The sequence below is a fragment of the Grus americana genome, chromosome 6 (assembly GCF_028858705.1).
Source record: "Grus americana isolate bGruAme1 chromosome 6, bGruAme1.mat, whole genome shotgun sequence".
NCBI classification, from domain to species: Eukaryota; Metazoa; Chordata; class Aves; order Gruiformes; family Gruidae; genus Grus; species Grus americana.
Window position 1 is genome coordinate 37,664,922 of NC_072857.1, and position 19,135 is coordinate 37,684,056.

General features: G+C 41.0%; 1 protein-coding gene across 1 annotated transcript; it reads right to left on the bottom strand.

Moving 5' to 3' along the window:
- Positions 1-22: 22 nt before the first annotated feature.
- On the bottom strand, positions 23-17,053 carry ACADL (acyl-CoA dehydrogenase long chain). The gene is made up of 11 exons (XM_054829912.1): positions 16,888-17,053; positions 14,656-14,817; positions 12,208-12,345; positions 11,609-11,773; positions 10,606-10,672; positions 9,169-9,333; positions 8,410-8,511; positions 7,060-7,173; positions 4,799-4,926; positions 2,632-2,718; positions 23-709 (listed from the first exon to the last, which is right to left on the bottom strand). Exons 1-11 carry the CDS (start codon positions 16,959-16,961, stop codon positions 616-618), a joined length of 1,296 nt encoding a protein of 431 aa, XP_054685887.1. The 5' UTR covers positions 16,962-17,053; the 3' UTR covers positions 23-615.
- Positions 17,054-19,135: the final 2,082 nt, after the last annotated feature.

A 19,135-nucleotide genomic window follows, 5' to 3' on the forward strand; every position in this document is an offset into this window, starting at 1 on the left:
AGTAATACAGACAACCATGAGATCGCATAGAAATGCTTTATTATATTTATTTGAACAAAGTAATTAAAATAAGGCATCGTGGGTTACATGTAAACATAGAGGTCAGTGGTACATTCCCTTCCCCCTGCGCAGTAAGCAGGTGTACAGCAACGGCAGCAAAAGTTTCAAGTTCTATTTTGACACAGTGATGCTTGTCAAGGGGAAATACAAATTCAAAGCTATATTAGCTTATTTTACTTGTATTTGTTAAAAAATTGGGCTTCTCCAGAGAAGAAATTTGATTCTAAAAAAACAAAGCTTGGATTCAATATAATAATGGGATCAAGTCTGAAAGACTACACTACCCATAATGTTCCAGACAAAATTGCCTTTCACTGCCAGAACTTGTGGAACCCAGAGAACTACTGTGTTGTCCAAAGATATTTAAAGTTCATTAAATATTAGATATCCTACATACTGTTGTTACTAACACTTTTTTTTTTTAAATAGTGTCACTTCCTTGAAAGAATACAAACACACCACATTTATTTTTACTTACATTCTGATGTCTGATTTTATGCCATATATTAATATAAAAGGATTCTGGAAGACTCTCCAAAGTAGTAAGCATCTGCCCTACTTGTCACTGACAATGTCTCTAGCAATAAGTTCTTTCATTATTTCATTGGTACCACCATAGATTGGCTGAACACGGGCATCCACAAAAGCTCTGAGGAGAAAACACCACCAAAAAGAAGGAAAAATTAGAAACAACTCAGAATGGATACACAATCAAAAGAAAAAGATATGAAGTGTTATCTTTGAAGATCCTTCTTTTCAAAGTACGCTATTCCCATTTTAAAGAGGTTCACATTTTAAAAGGGGTTTCAGCTACCTAAAGTCTCTCACCTTTCCACGATACTGTGCCAAGCTAAGAATTTCGTCAGTATCTCTCCCCTGTTATTTTGTTTACATTGTAAAGTCTCCACTATCCCCCCCTCTTAACAAAAATTAAATAAAGCTCTATCAAACCAGACTCCTACCACTTGCCCTTCCCCCTCCAATTCTTGTTCCCTCCTTTCCTCACATCACCTGAGCATTAACTCAGCTCTGGACACCAAAGCCCCCATTCACCCACCACACATCCCGCAGAACAGCACGCCTGCGCGCACTGCAAGACCCAGGTGCCTCACTGTTGTAAAAAAAAAAAAAAAAATAAAAAATAACACAACACCAAAACACCACCACCCAAACAAAAAAACCCCACCAAAACCAAAACACCAACTCCCAAAAACCAACCAACCCCTACAGAGCCAAACTGATAGCTATCGTGGTAATTTGCCCTGATGCCCTGGGCCTGTCTGATCCTGTTAAGAGGACTGCTAACAATGCTGTCAGTTCCTTCTCTGAGGTGGGACTCAAACACCTTGGGAGGAAACCAAAGCACCAACTGCTTTCACATCAGCTAGCTACAGCCTTCTACTGACACTGGCTCCATTTGGGCCAGCAGCCGAGAAGCTGCACACAGCCAAACCATTTCCATCCTCACGCTGGAACCGACCCCAGTACATGCACAGCTGGTAACAACACACAGGACGATGACAACATGCTTTTCCATCTTAATTCTGCTTCATTATACAGAGAGTGGCCCAGGAGCAATGCGGCATTCTCTGGAAACACGTGTGTTTTGCTGAACCACAGGGATAATAAAACCCTCTATGGACAACTACTGCAGGTACAGATAAGGAGGGGTTCGAGGACACCCTGAAAAGGGCTTGCTGGCCTTCCCGTTTACTAAGATAGGGTGCAGAACACTCCCAAGTTACACTTATTAAAAACATGTAGAAAAAAGTTATTTTAAAGCAACATTTCATACTCTTAATGTATTTATAATAAAAACAATTCTAAACCTACTCAGTTAAAAAAATTAGTTTATCTACTTACGACAACTGCACAGCAGTCCTGGTTTTGTTATTCCTACTATCAGATTACCCCCTCTTGTTTTTAACTAAAAACAGCACCAAAACTCTCCACCTAGTGTGGCAAATTGCATTTACATAAAAGGAAACACATCTTCACAGATAATACACAAGGAAATATATAAAACAACTCCACAGATGTCCCTAAATCCATAAAGCAAGCTGAAAAAATGGGAATGTCAAGTTCCTTTTTCTACATACAAATCTTAGCTTTTTCATTTACAAAGGTGTAAAAAAGCTGAATGTAGCCAGTCATCCTCTTAAGCAACTCGTTATTTTGTTGTATTATACAAGATTTAGGCTGGCCAATATGTTTTCTTTCCTTCATACGTATGCATTTCATTTCAGATAAAAATGAAGGGGGACATAATTTGTTTTATTTTTACATTGCTTCTCTGGTTTTCCAATTAACATTTTCTTCTAGAAAAGCAACTTCTATATTGTAAAAAAAAAAAATAGGTAATAGCTCAACGGCTTATGAATTATTTGGAGAACCAAAACAAAGCCTTCCTGCAGACATCTGCACAGTAGATCGCCCTTCAATAAACATGATGAGAAGAGGAACGGTAAATCAGTACTAACACAAAACAACTGACAAGTAGACATAAAGGCAGTGCCTCATTTTACTTTGTGGGTAATCTTTCATCATTCAGGTCTGAAATGTTACACTTACTTTGCAATTGGATACTCCCACATATACCCCCATCCTCCGTGCAGTTGCACACACTGAGTAGCTATGCTGTTTTGGAGATCAGAAGACCTTAAATGGCCAAAAAGAAAGTTGTTTTTAGAAGGGTGTTATGCTGTGAAACATTACTAGAGATACAGATAAGTTAACAAGACAAAAATATAACCAAACTTTTTACTCTATATAACTGATCTTAAATGCTGATCATTAAAATACTTTATATTCTGAGGGATTTTTTTCCTTCCTTCATGATTGGTAAGAAATAAATACTGTTCAATTTAATGTACTAAAGAATTGTTTGCCTTATTGAAGAGCTTTCGGAGAAGGAAAGCTTTCAAAGCAGACAAGCTTGTTTACCTTTCTCACAGGCCAAGAGATTTCTTTTGTAAAGCAGGTTGATATAGTCTCTTTTCTTACCAAATTCCTCAGATTTGTCAAATTAACACCATCACAGATTTTCCCCACCACCAATCCTACTAGCAACACACCAGGATGCTCTGAGTATAAGCATCACCTGGGGATAATTTATTTTCCTCAATAGGCTTTCTAGTTTTCAATTCTAAAAAAAATACTCTTAAGTAGGATTGCTCACTGCAAAATTTAACTGCAAAATAAGATTTTAACTGCACTGGAAGTTCAAGCTAAAGTTAAAAGAAAAAAAAAACACTGTCTAAGCATACAACTTTCAGAGTGGCAACAGAAGTAAAGAAAATGACAATTCAAGTCAGTTGCTTCTCATGGAATAACAGAAGAGTCCTTTTCTCCAAACCATCCTCTCATCCAGTTAAATCCTTACAGTTTATTATACCAACTTTAAGTCTGAAGCTGTGAGTTACTGCAACTGTCTTTCCTGAATATATTTTCAAATTAATTTAGATATATAATACAACCTGTCACCACAAAATACTTACAGCCCTTCCATCAGATATTAGAAAAGAGATGCACAAACTGTATTTTAAAATCCTTCAAAGCTCTAACTCAAGTCATTGACTATAGAAAAGGTTTGAAGAGAATTAACTTGAGATAGTCTCCTGAAACATTAGGGAATAAAGCAATTTTACATTGAAGCATTTTCTAGACCATTTAAGACAGTTTAATGGACAGGAGTCACAGGGACTCCATTAGGGAAAAGGGAAATCCACAACAAATTGTGGTGCTAAACAGTTGGGGGGGAGGGGAGGTAGTTTCAAATACCTCGCTTTGGGAAATTTGTTGAGGAAGTAAGTCTACATATCTGAGCTGGCACTAGTTGTTTCCTCCTCCTCAAAACTGAATGCCTCTGCTTATGTACCTGGTACTTCTAGGTAATCGGTGCCAGAAATAGCACTCAATCATAATTCTTCCTTTCATTGTCAATATTCTCTCTGGATTCCCTTAGTATTGTCTGCTCATTTCCTCTTTCCATAAAGTTATCTGTTCATGTCTGATGTGCTTTTTTCTCCCATCTTTGCAAGCAAGATAAAACTATGCAAATTAATGTGCCGCTATCTTAGATGCTTCTACTGATCCAGCTTTCTCTGGTTAAACTTAAGTTAGCAGATAACACCACCAAGTACGGGGAGAGGGAGGAGGAGTTCTGGCCAATAAAGGAAAGCACTGTTTAGTCTCAGTTACAGCAATAGCTGTAGCCAACTATTTCTTCCCAAAACCAGATAGCTTCAAAAACTGGCTGGGCCAAACAGCTATTGCTAAGTAACATTAACTAAAAAGTATCATATGAGCTTCAAGTAAACCTATACTTTAAAAAAACCCAAACATACACCATTAAAAAACCCAAACAAATCTAAGAAAACACCCAACAACAACTTGCTACAGTAAAATGTAAATATTTGTCTAAATACCAATGAAATACTCACTTTCACTTGAAGCTAAAGCTGAGTCCTGATCTTGTTATTAATTGAAGCCTATTTTAAAAGCATGCTGTTGTTTTGAAATCAATCTGTTTAACCAACACTGGTTTTCAATGTAACTAAGATTTGTTGACTACATGATTAAAGTCAAAGCTAGTGGTCTGTATTAGAAGCTGACAATGTTCTTATTAATCAGACAGTAATTTTATCTTTTCATTGGATCTGAACAGTTCAGTGTTTTTATCATTAGACTGCTGTCAAGATCATGCAAGTAACACCTCCAAATTACTTTAACCACATACCAATACTTTGCCATAGAAGCTGTGGAGGAGTCCAGACGTTTATCTGCATGCAGCTGCAAACAGTTGTCCATAAAAGCTCGGCCCACGCAAATCTGCGTTTTCATTTCTGCCAACTTGTGCTGTACAGTCTTTTTTTGGAAGTGGATAGAGGAGACAGGAAAGAAAGCAGAAGTAGTTTTAAAGTTATATTTCCAGTAGAAAATGAATTATTTTCTAAAAGGATTTCTGTTAGAAATCACCGTTTCAAACAACTTTGGCTCTGTACACCAGAACACAGCTTACTTTCCATACAATTATGTCTTTATCAATCTTACTAGAGAATTACTGCCCTGTTCTTCTCAAGACCAACTCAAAACATGACATTAAGAGAAAAACCCCCAAGAGCCTGAAAACAAATTCCTAGAGTGCAGAGTAGGAGGCGCTGGGTGCTCTGTCACTCTCTGCTCCCTCTTGTGGGGGAATGTCCTTTCATTCTGTAGACCCACTAATTTCCCCAATTAATAACATTTCATCATGTATTGAATGCTTTTTTCCTATGCATTCAGTTCTTCCAAGTTTAAGTCATACACAGAGAGACACAAGCAAAAACAAAGGAAATTTTAGACTAATTATCAGAAAGTTTTTCAATGTTGAGTTCTGTCACATGGGTAAAGAGCTTCTAGATAGAAGAGGTAAAAATCTATCACTAAGGTTACGTAAAACCAGACCAGGCAAGGATTTGACCATCTTCTTGTAATTCTGGTAGGGAGGGGATAAAAACACCACCCAGTAACAAAAGCTTTTTCTAATATCACAGTTCTAAAGTTGTATGTTAAAAAAATCTTCTTGCTTCCCTTCACAATAAACATAACAGACCAGTCTACTATTACAAAGAAAACATTTGATTTCAAACACTGTACTGTGGCACGACTAAATGAATTAGGCAAGGCAGGCTCTAATTAGAAAGGATTTTTGACTATATGCACATTCTAGCCACCAGCGACAAAAAGGAAACTGAAAAGGTATGCAAAAAATTATTTTGGGGAAAATAATATACTTTATGAAGTTTATTGGCCACCTGGTGGCTGGCAGTGGACTAGCCTAGAGAAGATTATTTTGGAGGTGCCTGCACAGTGAACTACTACAATTAGGAAGCATCCCTTACCTTAACCTTTAAAAAAAAGTAAAATTTTTTTTTTGGTATTAAAGCTGCACACTGCACATACTAAATTCCATCTGAAATTACAGATGTCTAAATGTTAACTTTAAAAACAGATGAAGATCATAATTTCCTAAAAGATATCTAGCATTCCAGCCTCTAAAGGACCCAATTCTGCTGCTATTCACAACTAAAGATTTGATTTTTACAAAGGAAGTCTCAAGATTTAAAAATGTTTTTTAAAATTATTTCAAAAGTATATTATGAGAGAGGCGAGCAACATCCTCTAACCCATATGAGTCACTTCTATAAACATGCAGGAGCTTGGTCTGCTTCAACACCAACAGCTAATGTGGTTTTCAGGAAAATTGTAACATCGCAATGTTGTGGAAAGCAACATCTGTTTTATGACTGCAACGAAAGAGCGTAGGCATAAATGCCTCAAAACACAATTAACTACCACTGTCAGGAGTGAGGTATGCTCACAGAGAATGACCTAACAGTTTTATATGCAGTCACTTAAATACCCAGCTAGCTGCTAGCTGAGGAATCTCATTACAATACCCATAAAGCTGAATACGAACACCTCTGCAGGCGTTCGGGCAGCAAGGTCACACTGCCTGGGAGCTCCCACCAGCGTCAGCTTCAAAGTTCATTTTTCTGCAATGCATTATGTGCAGAGGAACGCAGTACCTGCACATGCGCCAAGCTCTTCTGCAGTCTGTAGGATTCCAGGCAGATATAGAAATATATGCAGGTGTAACAGACTCTGTGATTAGGACTTCTGACAGTAAGAGTAAGCCTAAGAGCAACAAGGTAATTTTTCCTCAGCAGCAGCAAAAAGGCAGTAGAGTTCCTGCCTGCATATTTCACTTTCAAAAGCAGCCCTGCTGGGAGGTATCTGAGTTGTAAAATACATACATTAAGGCTTTTGTGGTGTTACGTTTTTTGTTTTTCAAAAATGAATAATGGGCATGGAGGCAAACAACAGCCACAGTCCAACAGTGAAACCTGTGCCAATAGTCCTTTGAAAACAGCCCAGTGATTTTCATTTGCTCATGTACACAGATGTAAAGCAAATGCACACTGGAATCTGCATACAAGTGTCTCAGTTCAAACTCACCTGCAAGTGTGCAATTGTCTTCCCAAAAGCTTTTCTTTGCTTCACATAATTCCTTGTTTCTTCAAACATGAATTCACAACCGGCAAGAGCCATATCAGCAATTAGAAGCCTTTCCTTTTGAAAAACAAATTACGGAATCCAGTCGAATTAGTCCAACATTTCTCCACATCAGATGCACAATTGGGACACAGATGTTCAGTGTTGTTCATTAAGGGAGGGGGGCAGAAGTCACTTTAAGTAATCAAACCAGACACACTGCATTACGGAAATTAATCAGTGGTACAAATGCTTTGCTGCCTGAAGCTCACTTTTAAGTCTCTTCTGGGGTAATGTTTTACCACAACAATAACTCAAAAGTAGCTACAAGCCAACCACAGGACTCTTACTGACTAAAAAATTCACATCAAATTCTGTTTCAATTATTGGTTTTCACCAATCAGTTTAAAAAACAACTGTATTTAACAATTTCAGCAGGACATCTCTAGAAAAAATAAAATCTACAAGAAAACCTGGCTGTTCTTTGCTTCCTCATAACATGTTGAAAAACAAAAACTAAGTACAGAACAATTACTTCTAGCACCATTGAAATCAATGATGCATCACATTGAACCTATTCATGAGTGCATCTTTTCTTTAAAGCAGTAAGATATTTCCCCTGATCAGGTTTCGTATTTACTCACAGTATAAAATTAAGTATGATCCCTACGGACAAGACAAATACAAAGTCATAGTTTTGACAAAGCACAGTCATGTTTTGACTAACCACATTGTCTCTTTGATCTCCCAAATAATTCCAAAAAACTTTGAAAACTAAGTTGTAAACTGTTATTTCCACTAGCAAGGTATTTTGGCAACTGAACAATTTCTTTACTTTGCTATATGGACACAGAAACAGCAACTTGTGTCTTTAATATGCTTCTACTGGTAGAAGAGCTAGAACAGCAGGGCTTGCTTGTTTCTCTAAGAAAAATGCAAATGCATCAGAGACCTCCAAGTTTATTTACTAAGCAAAGTGGTTCCACCCTAGAAGTATACAAGAAAACTGTGCTATGCTCTTTTACATACACTACCCTCAGGTTCATCAACAGCTGGGTTGTTAAGAGATGTGGCTTTGAGCTGGTGGGATATCAACATTTTTACCAGTGCCCAAAAAATTGCACTTTTAGCACCATGAACTGTGTACTTCAGTTAAAAAGCAGCAGCATCGACACAATGTTGCCTACAGACATCCCGATTCCAAGCCCAAGGTGGCTTCTGACAATACATCATCTTCAACTCTAAGGCAGATTCTTCAAATGACAAAAATTGTCTCTGCATTCTTCCTATAGACAGCAAACACATTCCTCTTACCTGAGGGAGCTCTGCCATCAAATAATAAAAGCCTTTGTTCTCTTTTCCAAGCAAGGCACTGGCTGGCAACCGCACATCTTCAAAAAACAGCTCTGCTGTGTCCTAAGAGGATTTTAAATGCAACAGTTTATAGCCTGACATTCTCATCTCTTCATTCCACTTCTTTTGCCTCATTTTTTTATTGTTATTGTACACTTTAAATTGAAATCATAGAACCATTTAGGTTGGAAGGGTCCTCCAGAGGTCATCTAATTTATCTCTACTCAAAGCAGCTCCAGCAAAGCAAGCAGCTGAGGGCCTTCTCCAGTTATGCTTTCCATAGTTCCAAAGATGAAGGCTCCACAACTTCTCTGGGCCCCCATGCCAGTACCTGATCACTTTTATGGAGAATTTCCCTTAATCTAACTTGTGTCCCTTACCACTCTCCCTTTCACTGTGCTCCTTTAAGAAGAGTCTGGCTCCATCATCTCTACAGCCAACTGCTAGGCAGCTAAAAGACACCACTAAGATCCTGTCCTTCCAGGCTTCTTCAGAGCTGAGAAATCCAGCTTCCTCAGCCTCTCCGTGGACACCACATGCTTCAGACTTCCATAGGCAAAATCAGCATACGTACTCTACATGTATATCGTTTGTTCTTTAAAGCCTAAGAACTAGAATAGCATGACAGTTCCATTTTATATTTATTTAGCTAATGCCAGCCATGAAGTGGTTTTATACTTCCTCCAAGTTTATTATGTGTGAGGGGCTGTATGAACTTACTTGAGCTTTCAGGCCAATTTTGTTCAGCTTGCGTCCCTTGACGAAACCTTTCATTCCATTTTCCACCAGAAAAAGGCTGATCCCATGAGCAGGAGATCGGGCCTCCCGGTTTGTAACTGCAACCACGATCACTACGTCACTCATCCAGCCATTAGTGATGAATACCTGTAAAAAAATGCAACTTGGAATAAAGCAACGAGCTAGGTGGATAGAAGTTAGAAGAGATCATCAAACAGCAGAAAGAAAAAATTGCTTTGATATTTTCACAGGTGAACTGAAAGGCAAGGTTTAAATGTCCAGAAGAATTCTAAGCTTTAAGCTTTCTGAATTAAGTGTTTTGGAACAAGGTCTATTAAAGTAGGAATTAGTTTGCGAAGTATTGTGTGGGTCAGAGTGTAAAGTTAAAGAATGCACAGACCTGTTTCTTTTGTCTCTCCCATGATAAAGAAGGAATATGCTATCAAATGTAGATATGAAATAACACAGAAGTTCTCTTTTCTAGAAATTAATTTAGCAAGGTGAAACATGCAAAACTACCAACAGCTTCTTGTCACAACTGCCTCCTATAACCCTATAGAATGACTCATGAACCTGCCAAAATGATCCACCTTAACTCCAGCAAAAGAAATGAGCTGTCCTGCTTGGCTTCAACTGCGCAGCATGAGCAACTATCCTTTTGAATACCTGTATGTACATATTTGCTTGCACACATTCTCACCTCTTGAAATTCTGCTAAGGGCAGAAGTCCCTATCAGTATCATGTTATCAGAAGGAGTACAAAGGGAGAAAGAAAATTAAGACATTTAATAGCTTTAAACCCTCCCTCCATTGAACCTACACTTTCATTTGAACACTATTTCTGCCTTCTTGCTTTTTTATTATGACAACGAAAGAAGAGGTTAATGCTGCCAGCTTTGCAACAGCTTGAAAACACACACAGAGCATCTGATGCAGTTGGAGTTTTTTTTCCTCCTAACACGACCAGCAGGCTCCTGAATAAAATTCCACAGCTTGCATTGTGGCAACACAAATTTTTACTCAGGCCACAGAAGATTTCACAATGGCAGTAAAGATATATTTTGTTGTTCAAACTCAGTACTAACGACCATCCCTGATCCTGCTTATACTATGCAGGACCTTCCCCTCCTTTTCTTCCCAGTTTAAGGCAAAATAGGCCTTTTGATAGAATTATTTAAGAGCTACAAAAAGAAAATACTCAAGCCCTTCCATAAATTGGTCTGTAAGAATGCCAGCAACAGAAATACCTTAAGTCCTATAAAAAAAAGTAACTGGGGAAAAAACCCCACAACATAACCCAGAAAAACACCCAGGACTGAAAGGACTGGGAGGGGATACTAACAGTGGTGTACATCCTTCACTGTCTAAATGCATTCAGTTCCCAAAGTCTATGAGCAGTATATATGTCTGTTCACTTACCTTACTCCCATTAAGAATCCAGTCACTTCCATCCTTTTTTGCATATGTTCGTATTCCCTGCAAGTCACTAAAACAAAATTCAAAAGGTCCTTCAAGAAACCATTGTGGAAGCTGCGATTTGTATCTTGAGTTCTACCCAGTATAAAATAAGGTAGATTTCACTGACCCTGTGCGTGGACAGTATTAAAACACATGCAAGAATAGCGAAACACAAACAGCTTACAGCATAACACAGAAACCACAAGCATGCTGTGGAAAGGGATGATAAATCTATGCAATTTTACAAGAGCATGAGGTCCCATTTTAACGTATCTGCTTGTGGAAGGTGGTGTAATACAAGCACTGACACCAACGGGTCTGCATCCCCTTACGCAAAGATGCCTTACATGACAAATGCCAGACAAAACCACATCCTTTAAGCCGGCTCAACCCTGATGAGGAGGCTCTGTAAAAAGCCACTGGCAACATCTACCATTTGCAGAAGCATGACACCAACAGGTTTTGTTCTTCACCTGCCCCTCTCTGTTTTGGCAACTGGTCACATCAGCTGTGTCTACTTCAAACACATGCTGTCTGCCCTTCAATAATAATTGGCAAGGAGGGACATTTCTCTGCTTGAAAGGATTCAGAGGAAAGAAAATAAAGCTAATAGTGAAGTCAAGCCCTCTTTACTAAGGTATGTCATTTTCTCATGACTACATTTCATATTAAAAGTATGTTCACATGACAAGCAAGTTAAGTAACTATAAACTCAGAGTATAAAAACAAATACAAAAGCATATTTGCCCACAGTGGGACAATAGTGAAATGGATTCTGAGCAAATATCTTGAAATGACAAAGTTGTAATAAAGTAATTAAGTAACAGCTGGTTTTGAGTTACTACTTAATCTAGAATACTACTCACTAAGATAACCATATAACCAGGAGGGTCAGGAATTTTTTCACTGAGAACATTATGTGCTGTCTACCGATTTAAGACCATTATTTTAATATTTAGCTTACCTGCCAGCCCCGGGTTCTGTCATGGCAATAGCTCCAATACACTTGCCTGTAATCATTTCAGGGATAAAGCGTTTAATCTGTTCTTCAGAGCCATAGTTTGCAATGTAGGGCATGACTATATCTGAATGAAGGCTGAATCCTGGGCCAGTACAGTTAACATACATCCTTGGGGAGAGGCGAGGAGAAAAAGAAAAAAAAAAAAAAAGAAAGTTCAAACAGAAGTACTACAAAGATTTAAACATTGAACTTTACACAGTTAGAACAGATCCAACAATGAAGAAAGCCCCACCACACAGAAGTCTCAGACATAATCCAAGCTTGTGGCACTTGTACTGTTATTTACAGAATGTACTTCCACAGCCAAATAAGAGTATAACCTACTGGACTAACTAAAATGGTTCCCCCCAGCCATAAGGTCCTAACAGTGGAGCACAATGACATTTCTTACTTGGTCATCTGGAACACTTAAACAGGAGGGATTTAAAAGATAACACCATTTTCTGTAAGCAAACACCTTCCACAACAAGGAGCTCTTATGGAAAAACATACAATCTCTTGATAATATCACTGAAATTCTTCCCAAAGCACCTAGTACTTACTGCTCCTCCCAGACCACAGCCGAAGAGAGAATATCAGCTCCGATGCCTCCATGTTTTTCAGCAATGGCAACACCCAGCAAACCCTGCTGTCCAGCCTTTTCCCAGAGCTCCCTGCTCACCTGGCCATCCTTCTCCCATCTGCAAAATGAACACAAGAACAGAGCGACACAATAAATCCCTCATAGCTGCTGCTGCTTCACGCTAGAACACCCACAGTCAGGTTTCATCACATAGGAAGACTTTGTCTTGCCAACACACAATGCTTAGGGTATACAGACAACTTTATTTTGCAGCTAAGAAGTAGTGGCTTAATAATAGGCTTTCTATTCTTCAAGTCCACAGATGCCACTGGCATTACAGGGACACCAACTGTATAACAAGTTTGAACTCCTGCTTCCAACATATAACCTGACATCTCTTTAAGCCTTGTTATGAAAGGCAGTGCTGCTTATCGGTCTGAGTACCAGACTGGTATTTAGTAGATTTAGCCACAACCATCTGGATAATTACAAGCAGTTCTTTATCTTCCTGACACTCCATTTTCCCCACGTACAAAGTGAGTATAACATCAGTACCTTTTGTGAAAGATTTCAACCCTACCAATGAGAGCCGCTTTATAAGAACCAAGCGTTAACACATTAGTCACTTCTACATAAAGATCAGTCCCTGCGCACTTATTACGAGTCAGTACTGTATCTTAGTAAATTACTGTTTTAAGGTGGTTTCGAGTTTGTAAATAGATAGTTGAGGCTTATCTGCTGACAGTTTGCAAACTTTAACACCACAGGAATCACTCATTCTTAGAAAAATAGTGCCTCTTTACAGAGTTTGCCAACTCAGTAAAAAGCTGGATGACCATTAATGGCCCAGCTTTTGTCTTTTTTTTAAAAAACCCACAATTTTAAAATTATATGGTAGACAGATTATATCTGAGACACTCCTCTTGACACACCTGTGTGCAGCACTGCTATACTATCACACTTTATCCACAGTTAACCAAGTATCTTTTCCTAGATACATAAGCTCATTCCCAGAGCTTTTGCTCCTACACTGGAAATCTTAAACAAATATCTCTCGTGACCATCTTTGCACTTTCAGGGCTGTTCCTGTCTCTGCTTCACCCACCACCAAAGCTTCTCCTCCTTACAATAATCCACAACTGCCATCACAGATGCCACATTTGTCTCCTCCCATCAGCCCAGCCAATTAACATACTATGCCTGAAGCCTCCTTGTTTACTTGAAAGGTGTGAGGACAGAATGGTTCATAGGTCGCTAAAGTGATGCAAGAACACAAGTCCAACTTGTTCCAGTCTCTCTAGGAAATTGTTGTGTCAGCAAGCTAGCAATCAGGATCTTCAGTAACCTCAAGCAGAGCCAGTGCCTGTTCACAAACCTGCACTAGAAGTCATTCTAGCAAAAGATGAGGGAAAACACCTGTTTTTGTGGACAGAATATGACTGTACAGTGGAAAAGCACACTACTTTGAGGTCATGGTTTCAGGATGAAACAAAATTAGCTGGCAACACCCCTGATGTAAGCTGTTTCCATTGCCTCCCACTGTTCATTTTTGCCCCAGAGCCGCAACACCCCACCCACTCAATTGTGCCGTCTCAACTGTTTGTGGAGACAAACTGTGAGCTGCATCAGGAAACTCATCTAGCAGCGTGATTTAAGAATAAGCCCCTCGCTACCCCCCAGTATTTTTGCAGCAATGTATTCCAAGTGAGGTAAAAATTGCTTAAGACACTACTGCAGCTTAATGCTTTCTGTTCAAAAAGATGTTCTGAGTTCATTTATTTTCTTTCCCCAACTATAATGTGATTGGATGTAGCTAAAATAAGGGTGAAAACCACCCTCCAGCTCTAGTTCAATGGAAGTACAACACTTTTACTCTGCGCAGAAGACCACATGTATTTCCACAGAAGCAAAAGAAGATAGAAATTCAAACAAAAGAGATTTTATGCAATTTTCTCGGTAATACACAATCCAGCTTACCATCCTACGTGTACTGTATTTACAAGATCTACTGCAATGTAACCTAGACACAATATCAATGCTTTTTTGGATGACAGCAGTACAATAGCACAGGAACTGAATTGTCTCCTGAACTCTACCCCCAAGATATCAGTGTCAGAGTTAATACTTACAAGCAGGATTACTTTCGCTGCAACTCTGTAAACTGTGTTTGTCTGCTCATAGGCCTAAAATGAAGATGCCAGATTGCCTATGCTGGAGCTCAAACAATGCAGTGAATTTTGATTATGTGTGATTTTTTTTTTTCCCCACATATGATTTTCATAGTCAGGTTTGTATTAATTGAGAAAATTTGAAATAGAAAGCTTGTAAATGAAAAAAAATACCCTGTTTATCCTGTAACACCCCAAAAAGCATTTTGGGGGAAAACGCATACTATTTGGCAAAACAGAATGTTTAAGAGGTATCTTACTCTGCATGAAAAGGCAGCACTTCTTCCTGAAAGAACTTCCTGGCACTCTCTCTGAAGATATCATGATCTGATGAGAAGATCCTCCGAGTGCCTATATCAATCAAACTTTTAGCAGAAGATGGTTCTGGGCGTTTTGTGCCATGCTGTTCAGTTTGCAGAGGACTAAAAAAGACAAGTGAAAGCATCTGTTAGGACAGAGGCACCCCCATTTACATAACCCTTTTAAAAGAAAGGAAACACCTGTGTCATTAAACATAGTTCACATCCCAGGTCTAGCACACTGTTAGGTCCAAAGGATACCCATGATAAATATAAAGACCTAACATATACACTGTACTTCACTGGGCTGTGAAAGGAAGTAAAGCAAGACTGGTTTGTCTTTAATGCTTCAAAAAAATTAAAAACAACATACACATAGGTAAGAGCATAGTTTCTGTTCAGAGATGCTAAAAACCATCACTGGCTTCTCCTCCTACCACACAACCTCCAAAATGCAATTCATCTCAATTTAAACTTAAGAGGTAACTTTTTGAAAGGGTAAGCTTTTTTCTGGGTTTTGCTCATTCTGTACATGCCCCCAAAAGCCCCAATATTGCAGATCCACGACACTGAAAATTCACACCCTCAAAATTAAAGCAAGTACAACATGGATTTGCACGCTCTGAGGGCTGTATTATACTCTGCATTATCACACATATCTGTATAATTCTAATCTTGAAAATAATACTTTCTAATTTTTTCTTTCAGTATTTTTGTTGTACTGGAAGGCTAAGCCTCCCACAACTCTGACAAAAGCATATATAAAAATAAAATCTTAACAAAAACTGAAACAATGCTAAATGTCAGTAGTTGAAACCACAAAAAAAGTATAAATACAAAATAACAAGGAAGAGTTTAAAGCTTTTGTATGGATTTAGAATGCCCAGGATGACATTCTACTTTAGGGCTGAAATGAAAAGTCACTTCTTGTATTTGTGCGTTGGGTTGACTTGCTTTTATCTTATTGCTACAAAGCATCAGAAATTATAAATACAGAGCTGAGCTATATTAAATGGAAGAGGCATTCGCCGCTCCTTTCTCAAACTATTTTGTTCATCTCTCCTCAGTTCCTCAGCACCAGTTTCCCAGCACAACAATTGTGTGTCTCCCACAAAGCTGAGCTGAGTCTACACTTATTTATTCCATTACATAGAAGAAGGTCTTTATTTACTGCCACGTGAAGTTACTCACACTCTTCCTGGTGGATCAAACACCCCTGAAACACAGACTGTTTGCTTCTAGTGATATTTGGAAAAAACGGGTTACTGCAACTTGCTTGTTCAGTATTTTGTACCCTCAAACACGGGCTTCCCGTGCTAGGCACACAGTGACTCTTCCAAGAGCTCCACCCTGTTTTTAAAGCTTTTTAAGACGATATTGAGGTTTATTTAAGACCACCCTCCTGTTTAATTGCGGCTCACAGCCTACACAGCACTCTAGGAAGAGCCGGGCTTCTCCTTCACGCCCACCACAGCCCTAGAAGACACAACTCGTAGGACCAAGAGCCGTGAGCACGCTCCTGCGTGTCTGCTCCCCAAAACCCCCTTCCCTGAGCCCAAGCGCCCCACTGCCGCAGGCTGGCGGGTGCCCGGGGTGCCCGGGCAAGGACGTGCCTGGCCCATCACCTGCTGTCACCACGGGACCGCCGTCCCCGCGCGCAGACGGGACGTGGAGCAAAGGTCGGGCCCGTCACAGGGACGCGCAGGGGCTACCAGACCCACCGGGCCCAGGCGCTCGTGGCCAGGGACGGCTCCCCCAGACCCCACCGGGCACCAGGGCGCTCACCCGACCCCCGCTGCCTCCTGCAATGGGGGAGCAGCCATATACATATACGCACACCCCTATATATACATATAGGCCTGTGCCTATAACCTTCCCACCACACATATACAGAGCACACACCCATACTCCTCCAAACATATACACAGGTGCGCGCGGCCCCCACACATATACTCATATAGATATGTATATACGTGTGTATATATAGCACGTACTACCCCATCATCACGTAAACACCCACCCTCCCGCAGATAGGCAAATACATACATCCCCCTTACGCGCCCAAGCAGAAAGGCTCACGCCCACTCTCACGGTGCGCCCCCACCGGGCCCCCAGACACAGGCGGCCGGGTACCCCCACTCTACCCGGCGCACACCCACCTCCCCACCAACGCGGGCCCCGTACCCCACTAACCTAGCCTGGGCAGAGAAGGACCGGGAACCGGCAACTCGCAACAGACGACGCAGACGGAGCAGCCGTGCCGCCATCTTGTGCCGCAGCGGGACGGGGGAGGGCGGGGCAGCGCCGCCGTTAAAACCCGCGGCGAGGCGACCGGCGGAGGGCGGTGTGACCCTTACGCTGTCACGTCGTAAGGCCAGTGGGTTGGTCATGTTTATTTGTTATTAATGTTTTCTTTCCGGGTCGTTTAGCAGTAGCTGCTTGGTTCGGTCAGCGTTGCGCCTCTCCTCACCCTTTGCGGCGAGTGGAAGGATTTCTGCCCAAAGCCTCTCGCAACACGCACTTCTCTAGTCATCCCGGCTTCCTACAGTTACAAATCCCTTCTGATACATCTGGGCTTACGACAGGATTATGATGAAGCATCTGTGTTTTTACTATTTTGCTAGTGTAGTTTTGCAATCACGATACAGAGGGGAGCAGGAACAAAGGCGCCTAAGGCGCGCCCAGGGAGGGTGAGGTGGCTGCCAGGACGAAGGGTATTATGTATTCGGGGTTGTTTGTGTGATTGCACCGGGCTTGGGCCGCTCCCAGCTTTGCCATGGCTCTGTCCTCCCTCCTCGGGGGCGGCAGCAGTAGGGCTGTCCCCTCAGGGACGGGGCTGTCACCCCTCCCCGGCTCGGCAGGCCGGCTTTTGAGGGGGTCTGACGCTCCCCCAGCCCTGGCGAGGGACCGAGGGGGGCGAAACCCGAGTTTCCCCCCTCAGGGCTGCTCCGGGCGGCACGGAAGGGGAAGGCACCGCCGGAGGTGGCAGCGCCCGCAGGCTCCGTTGTGGCGGCAGGACGGGCACTCGCTCACCGGGAGAAAACTGCCCCACGGCCTCCTGATGTCGGTGGGTTTTAGTTTTCTGAACCTGCATACCAACATCTTTTAGCGCCTTTTATTTATTTATTTATTTATTTATTTATTTATTAGGGCTGCTTCCCAAAGGAAGGTGTTTCATGATGACTACGTACAGAGGCTTTCCAAAGAGTGGCGAGAACATTACTTTCAGGAAAAGCAAACCACTGGAGGTGGGGGGGAAAAGGTAAAGATTTAACAGTCTGTTTGTAGTTCTTCCTCCCTTCAGCACAGGGCACAGCCCTGATGGATAATATTGCCCTGAGTCAACCATTTGGGAAAGTTTAGAGCATTTTTCACTGAGAAAAGAGCTCCTATCTGCTTCTTACCAACCCTGAGATATAAACTGATGAGAAAACAATCATCATTGTGATGACGGTTGGGTTAATATGATATACAATCCCCATCAATGGGATTCTGTATGCTTTCTTCACTCCCCGTATGGTGTTAGGGAACCTTCAGGTGTTACCCGCTGGGGTCATGAGATGGCACAAAAATTGTGAGCAAAAAGTGAGTTTTGAGCCTTGATGTTTGTTGAGAAATAAAACAAAAGCTGAAAAGCAAGATTGTAATGGCTCAAAATGTAAAGCAGATCGGCCCAGAAGATGTTTTTCAAAATCTTGTAATTTTAAAACTAATAATTTACTGGGAGGTGAATTGTACATAATCTATTGAGAGAATTCCTGTGGTTTGGGTGTGTCTGTATATTGAGCCATAGTCTAAACCTGTTGTAATGGGTTTTTTTAACAGATGAAAACTATCTTTTCATCAGACCCACTTTCAGCTGTAGTGTTCCTACACCCTAAGCCAGAAGATGGCACTACAGGAATAGCTATTCCTATAGATGGGCCTGCCTAAAAGGAGTCTTGCCCCTCCAAGATATATCCATTTTCAGTGTGCCATACTGGCAATGCAGAGAGCTGTCTGTGTGTACTTACAACCAGACGCACCTCTGTTACAAAACCAGTTGCAGCCTGAAAACTTGTACTATTTTTTCATTTAGGAGTCTGATCCCATATTATATCAGAGTAGGCAGGAGGGAACCATACAGGAGGGTATATACAGGAAAGAAGTAAAACAGACTTTAGTGGGAATTACTGAATCTGGGTGCCCAGAGGTAAGATTTAGGCATGCCTACAAGGTAGAGCCTCCTAGGGAGTGCCCTCCTTGGGCTGGTGTAGGCTCCAGGGTGAGCCCAGCATCTTGGTCTTGGGTCTGTTAGCAGGCAGGAGGCTGACAGGGAGATTCGCAATCCCAGGGATGCCCTTGTCACCCAGTTTACAGTCTTGGCGGCTTTGTTGTAGCAAAAAGATCTGGCAGGATATATCCATCACCCATGCACAGGGAAAAGTGATAAGGGAGCTGA

What these genes read in the sequence shown, in the direction of transcription:
- ACADL (XM_054829912.1), bottom strand. Translation starts at nt 16,961, where the DNA reads ATGGCGGCACGGCTGCTCCGTCTGCGTCGTCTGTTGCGAGTTGCCGGT. An exon ending in AAATTGGCCTGAAAGCTCAA is followed by an intron (nt 8,512 to 9,168) that starts GTAAGTTCATAC and finishes AAATCCTCTTAG; the next exon opens with GACACAGCAGAGCTGTTTTT. An exon ending in AGACAATTGCACACTTGCAG is followed by an intron (nt 4,927 to 7,059) that starts GTGAGTTTGAAC and finishes TTCCAAAAAAAG; the next exon opens with ACTGTACAGCACAAGTTGGC.